Source organism: Trachurus japonicus, chromosome 6 (genome assembly GCF_045865225.1).
Source record: "Trachurus japonicus isolate A0001 chromosome 6, Traja_1.0".
Classification (NCBI taxonomy): Eukaryota; Metazoa; Chordata; class Actinopteri; order Carangiformes; family Carangidae; genus Trachurus; species Trachurus japonicus.
The window spans coordinates 18,610,023-18,623,278 of NC_140912.1; the positions used below are offsets into that span (position 1 = coordinate 18,610,023).

The window sequence follows — 13,256 nt, forward strand, 5'->3', positions numbered from 1 at the left end:
TAAGAAACTGTTCCTCAGATGTCCATGTATGCAACAACAGGTCCAACAATTGCTGCTGAGTAACACATGTAACCACGATTTCCCCATCATTTATTGTATATAAAGATGAATGAAAGGACAGAAATGTTTGAAAAGGCAAAGTTTGCAAACCCTGTTCTGACCTTTCTGAAATATTCAGCAAAAAAAACAAAAGTGAGTACCCTGTCAACTGTGACAGTGGTGCTCTGCTGTAATCTGTCCACTGACATGAGACAGATAAATCCTTGGCTGTGGGAAGCTTTGTTTCCCCCAAGATTAACAATTGCTGATTTATGGTGTTATAGAAACAGTGTGTTTGGACATTTTGCCTCAACAAATATGTTCACTCATCTTTACACATCCTGAGATATCTCCTCCAACCTTATTAAAAAAAAAAGTTTGAGCTGGGGGAGCTATGTGCAGCTGGTGTCAAAGCAACGGAGGCAGGTAGACAACATTGCATGTTGCAGCAGATACCGCGGAGCCGCCTTCAGCTCGAGGAGAACACAGGAGAGCCGCCGGGAGAGGAAAGATACAACGCCTGGTCTCTGTCCATCACTCCGCTGCCTCTCTCCAAACATGCATTCTGCTTCCAAACAATCTCATCTCGCCATCTATCACTCATTTCTGTTTTCAGCAGGTTATCTCCGAGGCAGCCTGAGAGAGGGCCCGTCGCCATGGTGACCACTCCAGCCCTTGGATGCAGCCCAGGGTTGTAAAAAAAAAAGTGAAGAGCAAAAAGACTATTATGATCTTGGGTCTGTTTCCTTCCAAGTCCAAGATTTAATGGAGCGGTCATGGGCGGGTGAGGGGGGGCGGGGGCGGGGGACAGTTGTCCAGGCCAACTTTTGAACTCAGCTGCATCAAGATTATTTCAAAGGGATGGACCCCGCGGTCTCTTCTATGAAATCTTAGCCCAGATTAGTGTATAACGGTAAAGACAGTAAATTAACTATAGCAGGGCTTCCAGAGGAGGGAAAGGGAAACCCTGGTGGAGCAGGAGAAGATGCAGAGAAGGGGCTAGACAAGATGAAGAGGCAGTTTAAAGGGGGTCAGAGACAGCAACAACAGACTGAGAGGAAACAAGAGGAAGCAGCCAAGACCATGGATGTTGTTTTATCAAGTTCATTTTGTCGCCTGGTTCTTTCCCCAACTCCAAAATATACTATTACATCACACTGAGCATGGGAAACTTCCCCAAAGCAACACACAGGCTCAGCTGTGTGTCTCACTTATCTCTCTTCTCACTAGCTGCACAGATATTCATCATTAGAGGAGCATCACTCCAGCACAACACAACAATACATTCTCTTTGTTTTCACTGACAGAACATAACCACAGCATGGGCGCACTGGGGACTGTGAAGAAAAGCAATTACAGATCACAAAGTGTTATGTACAACATAACAAGTCTTATGGCAAAATATCTCAAAGCTTGTTTTTGTCATTTTGTCAAGATTGCTGACAATACAGTAGCTTAATCCTATTATATGTTATTGAAGTTGTCATGATATATATTTACTTTGAAAAATGGTAAATACATGAGCTCAACATAAAACAAGACCTCAAAAACCAAACTATTATTTCATGCTTTCGTCAGATGTCTATTTGTACCGGATGAAAGCAGTGTCATGTCTTAAAAAACTTTGAAGCTACTTTGATGATTACGGTTGATGGAAATTCAGAAAGAAACCAAAATAAAAACACACTTTTATGGCAACCACAAACATGTTTTATTCACATGAATGTATCTTTCACAGAGACAAAACAAGGGTTTTCGTTGGTATTCTACAAGCCTACGAGCAACTTGTCTACCACTGGCACCATCTCCTCTACTTAATGGTCTTCTACCTCTGAAATTAAAGCTCTCCAAAAATACCGGCAGATTACAATAAGATAAATCAAAACGCAAAACAAAGCTGTGCGGCTAAAGAAATATGAAAACAAGATGAGCGTAATAAAGGAAGGTATGGGCTCACAGCCAGGAGACACAGTATGGACTAATTCACACAGAGTGACATTAAACACAACCAAGTGTAGCTGTCCTCAGCTAAACGTGCTCTCCTGTGCAAGTCCACCATGACAAGAAATGACAGAAAATGGTGAGAAAAGGAGCACAGTCCTGGTTGTTTGAGGTGGGATTCAGAGTTAGTTTTTTTTACAAACCCCTTATAAGGGTTTCAGGGTCAGCCCAAGCAGCTTAACTCCAAATAACAACTATTTTCCAAAGTTGATGTAAACAAGTGTGTGTGTGTTGATGAAGTGGCAGAATGACGGGCTACATGAGCAGCATCCTCCCTGGATAGAAAATAATCCCACTGTGTATTCTGCGGTGGGCCAAGTCGTTCTGGTGAGGAAAACACCAGAAAGACCGCTGTTGATTTCGGAGTATTAGGGTCTTTTTGAGTTCTCTGTGAACATTTCCACATTGCGACATCTGGTTGGCAAGGGATTGAGCAGTTTTGCAGAAAAAAAAAAACTCAAAACAAAACAAGAAAAATGGTTCTTCCCTCCATTTCATCAGCGATGTTCAGTATTTGATCAAAAAAAAAAAAAAAAGTCTTCTGACTCGATTGTTTGTCAGACTGTATGCACTTGTTGACCTCTGATGTTCCACCGAGCTCCGTCGGGCCATGCTGTAGGGACAGAGATCTGGGCTGTGTCGAAGCAGACGGGCTGCTCTCAGGTGGCCACGGAGGTGACGATCTGGACCACCTCTCCGTTCTCACCCTGGATGGCACCCTGGATGGCCTCTTTTACCTCCATGTCCGTCTGCAGGGCGGGGGCCAGCTCGGCAGCCTGGGACACATGAAAGACAAGAGGGAGAGGGAGGACAGCGCAGTGAGAGCTTGCACATGAAACGTACTAATCATGTAGCATCCTGCTCGAACAGAGGAATGATGAGTGAGATCAGAGAGGAGATACATCAGAGGGAAGAAAGAGGAGAATGGTGAAAGGAATGAGAGAAGAAGCGGAGTGACAGGTGGTTGACAAGAGATGGGCTATTTGTATTTTAACGCTCAGACTGTCTCTATGGCCAGGGTCAGACACAGTGAGGTATTGTATGGGTAAAAAAAAAAAAAAACCTAAAAGATGAGAGGTTCATGACTCAGTCCTGGATGATGACCACGGGGAGTGACTCACTCCTTCCTCGAACGCACGCCAAAGGTTCCCTCAAACACACCTGCAGCATTTAATCCTCACTCCAGCCCAGCGCGCTGTCACTAGACAACGGCGCTGACTCCAGCACAGCTGCACCACAGCAGCACACACAATGCAACAACAGGCTGACACACTGTAACCACTGGCAGCCGGAGAAGCCAAGAACAACTCATATGGATCCATGTTCGCAGCTGCGACAGAGGAGAAGCTGGTATCGTTTTCACCTTGTGTGTATGTGTGTGTGTGTGTGTGGCATACTTTGGCAGGTGTCTGTGTGTCTGTGTGGACACATTTTGTCACCATGGAAACTTTATTCATAGGTGTTTAGATTAGATCAAATTGAAGGCTTGGTGACAAGATGAGTGTGGCCTGACTCATGAGTACTCAGTAATGGGCAGTAATGCAGTAACAACTACTGTGCGCTCATGGGCTGACGGGCATCACAGCAACACCACCTCCAGTTTGAAACACTGGACACAAACATATTGATAGATAATAGATCAACTGCTTTGAACCGTATGGATCAGCAACAATTTCGGAGAGAAGTGTGTCAAAACCAGGCTATTTGTCCTCTACGGTCCAGACTTGAGACTTGAGCAGGAGAAGAAACTCGAAAATTCGACCACATATTTTCACCAACTGCATCAGAAATGTCCCATGGAAATATCACTGTGTCTTTGCCTCCCACCCTTCCTACTTCATGTAGTTTGTGTAATGGAAACTATTATATAAAGAGAGAGGAAAAATGCGGAGATAAATAAATACAAAAGCCTAAGTAATTTTTCAAAAACTTAAAGGCTTCCATATGTCTGGAAACAGATGAGAGCGATTCTCTCAATTCAACACTTTGGAGAAAACAGGACGGGGGTCGGGGGGGGGGGGGGGCTAACCTTGCTCTGAACTTTGAACTGAAACTGAGTGATGTTTACATTGATGGGCATCAAAATCAAACTATGACAGTAGGCCACCCTGTACCAGGCCGGCCGGGCTGAAGCGTCTATGCTGCAACATTGGCCACTTGACTCAATGACACTTTGCACTTTGTGTTTCACAATATTGTATCAGTTTATATTTACTGTTGTAATTGGTCAGTGGCTCTTCTGTGTCTTTTATTTTCCTTCCGCCCTTGACTTTTGTTTGCTTGCATTATATATCATTACATAATATGTCATGTGATCAGTTCTTGTTTGGATAGATCCTTGTTCGTTTCTTTAAAGCATACTTTAAACAATGGAAAACCAAAAGAAAGCTCCATTTGAACATACTGGATGTATCTCAGCTGTGGCCTTGTTTTCTTGACCCATTAACACCTTACATTAATTTGAGAATGAAGTCTAATGAAAACCTGCTTTTGACAGATTTAAATACTGTTTGATCAATTGACGCCACATTGGTCGCAGACGGTTTCACTCTGTCCCACTGACTACATCAAAGCTCCCTCACTAGACCCCGCCTCCGTTGAATAGAAAGCTGATGACTGACCAGACCTATATCCTCTTTGTTGATTTTCAACAAGATCTGCGCACAATCAAACATGAGGGGAAAAAATGAGCTCTTTTTAGACATAAAAATCCATTCGAACCAATCAGTTGAGTAAACAAACAGCTTGATTGCTCGCTGCGCCAAGAAACATGGAGCGCAGATTTTGGAATACAGTACACGGGGTGGCAATACTTGTGCAAGCTCATGAACACACGAATAAATATAGCTTCAGGGTCTATCAGTTTGTGTATCATCTGCACCCAAAAAGAAAAAAATCCAATCAACATGGAGCGCTTTCACTGCCTGCACACTCACAGGGGCAAGGAACCAATTACCAAGACAACTAAAGACAACAAATGGACAACAAGACGGGGTCATAGCGCGAAGACACAAGTTTGAATGAGGAAATCCCAAAACCTGATGTGGAGCTGGTCAGCACATTTGCTCTCCACATGGTATGCAGCCAGATGAATATGATCAATCCCATTACAAAGTCTGCAAGAGGATCAGAATAGGACGGGAACATTATTTTTTACAGCTACACATCATTTGAAGTTCTCATTATAACGGATAAAACAACAACTTGACTAAAGGGTGGCCGTCTTTAGCTTGTGATGTGAGTAAAAAGAAACAGTTAAGGAGAATATAATATAATAGATATGTTGAGGAGAAGAAAAGCAGAGAGACTAAAGGGCTGGCGTTGTTTTTTATCCCTCAGAGTTAAACTGGCCACTTGAAAGGGAGCTGTGCCACGTGCCTGGACACCATCCTGATTCCACATGTGGCTGCTTCTCAACAAGCTCAATCATCTAAGGGTTGGAGGCATATCAATTAATTACCAACTTCCCATCTAACACTCCATCAACTCCACTTTCTCATGGTGAATTACCGTTTGTCCAAACACCCGTCATGAGAATTGAAAGCTGAATGACAATGGGAGAAAAGCAGACTCAACATACCTGCAAGTAGTTTGGCTAAATTGCTGAAATTACACTCATTTTACTATTTCAACATTTCAGTAATTATGAATGAAATATTTGAGGATACATTCGCCCCGTTGTGATGCTAAGCAAATCTTTCTAGAGTTTAAGAAGGCACGTGTTGGGCCCAACAACCATTTCTTGATGGAGGAGAAGAAAGAAAAAAAAATACCCAGAGAAAAAAAAGAAGTTATGATAGAGAGGATGAGCTCTTTATTAATTTTTTTTCTAAGGTGTATGGGGTTGAATTATTCAGTTTAAAGACAATTAAGTATTGGCCCTTCCTTTTAAAGAGCATGAATTTCCATCTATAAGTACAGTGGGTTTTTCACTTGTGACATTTATTAGATTAAAAACTGTTTTTTGAAAGGTTGACACAAGCACAATGAACCACTGTTCCACGGATGTATAGAGCCGAAAAACTGGCAGGCAGTTCATGTGAGGTGACTGGTTGTTTCGACACTTGGATGAACGTGAAATTCTACTTGTCGAGTCATCAGTAAAAATACCAACAGTGTTGAAAAAGTACACTTCATTAAAATGAATTAAAAAGGTTTTTAAAAGGCTCTGAGGTGCATTGCAGTGAGAGACATTTCATCGCTGAGCTTAGAATCTGGTAGTTTTCCGACAGTGCTGCTACTGGCAGAGAGGTAGAGCCCCATTTGATAAGCTCAGCGCATTTAATGAAAATCCCTTTTGGATTCTGTATCTGTTTTTTAACAACTTGAGGTGGTGTTGTGTTGTTTGTCAGGAAGAAAAGTGTTTTCAATTAACTGAAGATGTAAAGTAAAAAAAACAACAACTGGTGAGGCTCATAAGTGCTGTGCATTTAGCTCAATTTTGTAAAAAGCAATTTGCAGAATTTATAGGTTGTAACTTATACCTATAGTTACATGAATTATCCAAATAGCACTGACTGAGCCTTAGAGTACCAAAATACACAAAATAATGGGATTTGGATCCTTTGGCTGAGCGCTGACTACACTGCACAGATTCATGGCACCACCCATGGACTGATTACAAAGTCAGTGTAGATCACAAGGAGGTTGAGAACACAGTTATTTGTTATGGACTGTGAAGAGGGGCTGATTTTGATTAACACTGGGGTCTGTTTCACCTCGTACTAATGACAGCTGCTGCAGCACTTGGACTGCTATTCAGTTACAAACACAATCTGTGTCTTAGTGTGTACACGTGTAAGGAGGCCTGGAAGACTTTTGAGTTTTGCATGTGTGTGTGTGTGTGTGTGTGTGTTGTTTTTACCTGGACGGCAGCTGTGTGGTCCGGAACGGGGGCTAGTTGAACGTACTGCACTTGGATGTCAGGGGGGAGAGAGGAACCCTCGACCGCTGTGGCCCCTCCATCAGCTGACGCCACCGCTATCAGCTGAGCTCCGTGCAGCACCTACGACAGAGGAGAGGTGTCAACCATCACTGGCATTTCAATCTTATCAGCGGTCAAAGTGAAATAGATCTGACTGTGCTGCCACATCATCATCATCATCATCAGCTCCATCCAGTCGAGTTTTAAACAAGCAACAATCTGCTCGGCGCTCTGCAGTGACCTACAGCGCACATGAGTGGAAACAGGAACCAAATAAAAACAAACGGCCAAAAGCCTCATTTGCGCGCTGATCTGATGTGTTTATGTTCCTTTATTGATTGCAGCCATCGATGTGTACAAGCACGGTGTCACACAAACACACAAAGTGGCTGTGTGGCAAAGAAAAAGAGCAGTGCGGTGGTATCTGAGTGACGTAAATAAACATCTAAGCCGCGCTGTTCTCACCCCCTTCGCATCCCACCCTCTGTTTATACATCCAGTCGGGGGAGGAACTTTATGGTCCATTCAATTCAATTTTATTTTTTACAAGTTTTGATTTCCTGGACTCAAAAACATGATGTACTAGTTAGTGTTTGTGTGTATTTGGGTTTGTTTCATTATCTAGACAAGAGAAATAAAAAAGAATTGGCAGAGGGAGGATAGTGAGACATCACAGGGGGATCCTAATCCCCCGCAGTGTTGAAAGTCAGCCAGGCCATGTTAGAGCTCGGCAGTCTCAATGCACTAATTACAGAGCAGAGCAGTGCAGCTGGAGTGTTTTAGGGGTATTCCTATAGTTTGTTGAGGCAATTCCTATATATAGACTACAACCACAAACTCAGAGGATGTGTACTTGTGCAAGTTCACACAGTCTCAAACACACAGACACACACACGCGCGCTCAGGGATTAGCAGAGCACTGCTGTTAATTTAAATAGCATAACTCCCATGGGACAACACACATACAAATTAACGTACACTCATCCTGTCAACACAAACACAGAGGAAGACAGATGGAGGGAAACATTCACTCAGCTTTGTGCCTGTGCGTGTTCATTTCAACCAGACGAGGGGTCAGAGACTCCACTGCTACCCTCCAGTGTGGCCCAGAGCTTTCCAACAATAGGTTTTCCAGAGGGGAATGGTGTGTGTGTGATGGGGGATGTAACTTGTTTGAAATAAAGGGCATTCCTACATGAACTGACTGCATGCTCTGATTTACTTTTCACGGCCTTGGCCTGAAGACAGGCCTCTTCAGTGTCTCCGTCCTGGCAGGTTTCATATGTATATGTGTGCTCTCTCTGTAATGTTATGTGACGTCTCTGTCTCCAGCAGCTCAATCTTCCTTCTTCTTGCTGCACTTGGTGCTGGTTGAGACCGGCTGGGACATGCTGAACACAGGCATTTGAAAATTTAAAAGAGAATATGCAAGCCTGCAGAAAAAAACCCCAAACCTCACAAACCTCAATTACAGATGATGTTTGTTGCCCCCTAACCCTTTCAATCCCAAAGTCCCACATCGCCTCCCAAGCCCTGGGCCCGACCTTCGCTTTGAAGTTCTGAGTTAGTGATGGCCCCTAAAGGTTCAGTTAACCCCCCCTGGTGCCTGCTTGTTTGCCTCATCATCATACAAACTTTGCCAGTTTCACCACAAAATCTGCAGCCTCATCACCACAATGCGCCAGGCCCGGATGGCCCGATGGAAGCTATTAGTGTAACAAGTCTGTTTGACTCATGTGATCAGACGACTGGGACACTTCGAGAACAGACATGGTTTGGGGGTGTATGAGTTAGACTCTTAATATAGCTTCTGAAGCTGGGTCAAATGAATCACAGTGTTTGATGACCCATAAAACATTCCTGATCAATTAGAGAATTAGTGGAGTGTTGTTGTAAACAGTAAGCAGACAGTTGCATTTGTTTCTCTGCAGTAGTGATAAAGACACAAGAGCCAGACAAGAACAATCACCTTCTTGGCTCTGTAAAAAAGAAAATTCCTACTGGTACCTTTAAAGGGAGAGTTCAGCTTTTTTTGAAGTGAGGTTGTATGAGGTACAAATGGCCATTAAGTGTAATATCTGCAGTAGAAAGGTCTCGCTCCCTTCCACTGAGAGATACCGGCGAGACAGACAGCGCGTCATGAAGCCTGCCTGCATAGAGGAGTACTGAATGAGTTGGTTAGATAGAAGTTAGATAAACTTATTTTCCAACCAGCTGCAGCAGTATATCGTATTCTTGAACTGTCCCTCATTCACAACGGAGCAGCACGATGCGCCAGCGTTTCTCAGTCGGGGTGAGCAGAGACCTTTCTACTGCAGATAATGGACATTTGTACCTCATATGAACCCCACTTCAAAAAAGCTGAACTATCCCTTTAAGATCATTATTAACATGTTGGACATGTCAAGTCTAGTCTTTATGCTAAGCTAAGAGATCGTAAACTCTGGCACCAGCAATTTATTGTATTTTCCGAAGTATTCCTTTGCGTCACATATACAGCATATAGCTTAAGTAGGTATTCCAGAGAGACTATATACATGCCAACAGTGCTCACTCAGTCATCCTATTGAGCACAGTGAGAAACCAAACACACAACCAGCTGCTCTAGTGTGTCTTCATGGCAGGCATCCATACTGATGCATGTTATCTTATTAGGAATCAAACATGGTTTCTGTCAAGGGCTGCGTTTCAGCAGTCACTTGTTTGTGTGTGTCAATAATGTAAAGCAGGGGCCTACTCTGTACTGTCCAAAGTAAAGTGTATCTAAATGTACAATTACCGGGATTCAAGGGATGCTATGCCTGACACTTGAGATCGTAAACACTTGTCTCCTTCAATTAGATCCTCAACCTCCATTTGAGAGCAGTTTGCATTCTCAGCTGTGAGACGGAGCACACAGAGGCTCACAAAAGCATTTACAGAGTTGGAACGGTGTGTGAGATCTCTGCAGCGATTACACAGGAACTTCTCAGGCCCACATCCTGTCCCACGAGTTGCTTCGTTAGAACAACTCGTCTCCACTATTTGGGTGAAAATACAGTCACGCTGGGCTTTAAAGTGTGAGTCAGTCAAAGACAAATCAAAAAAAAAAAAAAATCTGTGCCACAAGTTATGTGCAGAGGCGGCTCAGAAATGTGTTCAGAGTGTACTCCCAACTAGCAAAACATATGGATTTGTTGTCTATGATCACCTCAAGGTTGGAAGTTCATGTAAAACACTATTGTGCACTATTAAACAATTGTGTGAGTACTGAGTACTGATGATAATTACCTCCCATTCAGCTAATAGGAGATAATCATCATTAAGCTGGTTGGCAATGATGCAAAAACAAAAATAATGGCAAAAAGGTATCAAGGAAAGGTTTTATGAAGCAGAAAATTACTCTGCTTAGAGATCGTGTTTAATGACAAACAAAGCAAGACTGTTAGTAGAAACTAATACGTAACACAACAAAGTGACAAATGTTTGAGGGGGGCTCTCGTCTAGAAGCAATGGAAAATACTTCATAGTCTTGCCTTGATTACCTAACTGCATCAGTTTGCAGCTAAGAGCTGGGCGGATTCGCTTAAATTGCGATCCAATATATTAGATTTGACGTTGTAAGCTCAATTTGTCAGAAACATGGGGCCATCAGCAGATCTTAAGTGCATTAGTTACTGTGTTGACCTCAAGGTTTTAAGGACTGGGACCCTTAAATAGTGAGAGCTAGCTGGCTGGCTGGCTGGCTGGCTCCACCACTGTGCTGGTGGGCCAAACAGCAGAGCAGACAAGCAGGATTAAAGGGCGATGATACAGCAACATTAATGGTGAGAGGAGCGTTGAACAATCAAGAGCATCTTAAATTCTCTGCAGGCTTTGCAAGCTGCCACAGCCTTGAGAAAAAGTGGAAAGAAAAAAATAAATCTTTAGCTGATGTTGTAATGCTTTTAGTAATGGATCCAGGACACAGAAATACAGCAAAGGCAGAGGAAAGACACAAAAATGAACAACAGCAGCGGCTTAACGCAAAAAACATTCATCATTTCAAGACTGAAAGACAATAACCAACTGGATAAACAAGACTTCTTTTAAATCCTCAGACAAGCAGATATGAGGGCTGGGCTCAACACGCTTTTCTCCTTTTACATCATATGAAACTTGTTAAATTATTTGAATGAAGTATTTAAGAAAATATGGATCGTTCAGAAAAATAAAAATGTGCCTGAATTCCCAGCCATATCCTCTCTAAAAGTCTCAGAGTAATGCATCAATTAAAAAAAAAAACACACACATCCTTCACCACTGCACATACTTAGTGCAGGCTGGCATCGATTCCCAGGCTCTCAGGAGGTCTCGGTTAAACTCAGCTGTGAATCGGATGATGCTATGAGTCACCCGCTTAGTTTGCATGTGTGTGTTTGTGTCTGAGTATGCTTTTAAAGATTTTAGCTTCACCCTCACTGCGATCAAAGCACGCTGGAATCTCCCGTAACACAAGATCATGGTTTTAGAGAAAATAAAAACACATATACACATAACACCGTAATTCTGTCTTATGAAAGAAAAAAAGAAAAAAAAAGTGGGAGCTACACAAATCTGGTTCCTATCATTCTCAGAGGAATACCTCCTCTTCTTTCAAATTTGAAAAAAAAACCCAAAACAGGGAAATGAAAAAAGAAACATTTGGACTTTGGAGTAGCTGGAACTTCCTCTCAGCTTCGCAGCCGTCAACAACATCTGCAACTGCCAACCCTGGACAGATGTCCAAGCAGAAACACTGGCTCCGGGTGAGTGGGTGGGGCAGGAGGGGCAGGAGGGGAGGGGAGGGGAGGGGAGGAAGGTGGGTGACTAAGACCTGGCTGTCACTTTGGCTGCAAAGATGCCCATGGACACAGCAGTGGTCTGAGTGCTTGTTTAGCGCAGACTGGGAAAGTGAACACCCTGGCCTAAATACGTCTCACTGCAGTCGTTAACTCTCTTAGTTACATATGCCTTCTATTTTACCTCCGAGTCCGGGGACAATTCTCCTATCAGCTGGGCCTCAGCTTAAAATACGATTGGATACAAGAGAGGAGTTGTTATACAAGTCCCAAAGGGAAAAACAGGCCAAAAAATATAATGCTCTGTGCCTCCGTTATGTGTTAATTCTCTTTTGACAAGTGAGGCTACCATACAATACAATACTGATATGTTCATCTCCTGTCTACACATCACCCTTTTAAATGCACACTTGTTCTAATTTTCGAGTCTTGCACGACCCCTGACCTTGTAACCTGGCGCACTGCTTCCCATCTCCACCCACACTGTTTTCTACACCAGAGCTCGACACCTGGATCCAATCAAACCCTCCCTTTGCATCCTCTGCTCTGAAAACTCCCACCAGCAGATTGGGGGTCAGATTCAGACAAGGCTCAGAGAGGTTTTATGGCAAAACCATCTCGACTGCAACTCTGATCCAGAACCAGCAAATCAAAAAAAGGGGGCTGATGACAAAAATAACAACTGTAATTAAAAGTCAGACCGCTTCTAAAAGACGAAAAGGAAGAAAAATCTCGCTCAAGGTTTGCTCTGTTCTCTAGTGCACGTACAAACTTGGCCTGCCTAATTGACGCGGGCATTTTTACAATGTCTGTAAATTTCATGATTTAAGATGATGACTTTATCATGTTTCCAATTATCCCGTTTAAATCAACAGAGCCAGAAGAGATGATATACATAGGTTGTAAAACGCAACTGACAAAATATCACAAAGCACAAAATACTCATCTTAACAAGTCATGTGACCTAGTATTGACTCTGAACGCACACTGATGGAGAGAAATGAGAGAAAGTTATTTTCTCAACACAACTTAAGTGATGCATCTTAGGCCACATCTGCACTCATGTGTTGTAGTTTTGAAATGCTTTGCTTTCGCTTTGTTTACACGTGTCACATGCCTAATACTCAGCATTGATGCATGTGCATTAGCCTGATTTCCACCTCCACAGCTAGTAGCCATATGTGGGAAATCCCATATGTGTTTACAAAAACAGCCACAAGTCATCAGGCATGGCACAAGAAAAGAAAGACGACAAAGGAGAGCAATTTCACAGAAAATGTAACTGAGGTAAATGAGAGGCAAAGACGTGAATCAATATAATTTAGTACAATCCTTCCAAATGCGAAGTCCGGTCATTGGGACTAGAGTCGTCTTAATTAGGCAACCAGAAACGTGTTTGAAACTGTGACTAGTAAATATTAAAATCGCATTGAAACAGTTTACACAAGTCCTCACAATAAATGATAAGGAGGACATTAAACAACGCAAAGGGA

At 42.9% G+C, this 13,256-nt stretch overlaps 1 protein-coding gene across 1 annotated transcript in view; it reads right to left on the reverse strand.

The window, feature by feature from the left end:
• Positions 1 to 2,561: 2,561 nt before the first annotated feature.
• banp (BTG3 associated nuclear protein) overlaps positions 2,562 to 13,256 on the reverse strand; it is a 35,354-nt gene continuing 24,659 nt past the window's right edge. The window contains exons 12-13 of the mRNA XM_085779579.1: positions 6,905 to 7,045; positions 2,562 to 2,816 (exon numbers count right to left, since the gene is read on the reverse strand). Coding sequence (XP_085635705.1) covers positions 2,700 to 2,816; positions 6,905 to 7,045 — 258 coding nt within the window. The 3' untranslated portion in view covers positions 2,562 to 2,699. The remainder of the gene's footprint in view (positions 2,817 to 6,904; positions 7,046 to 13,256) is intronic.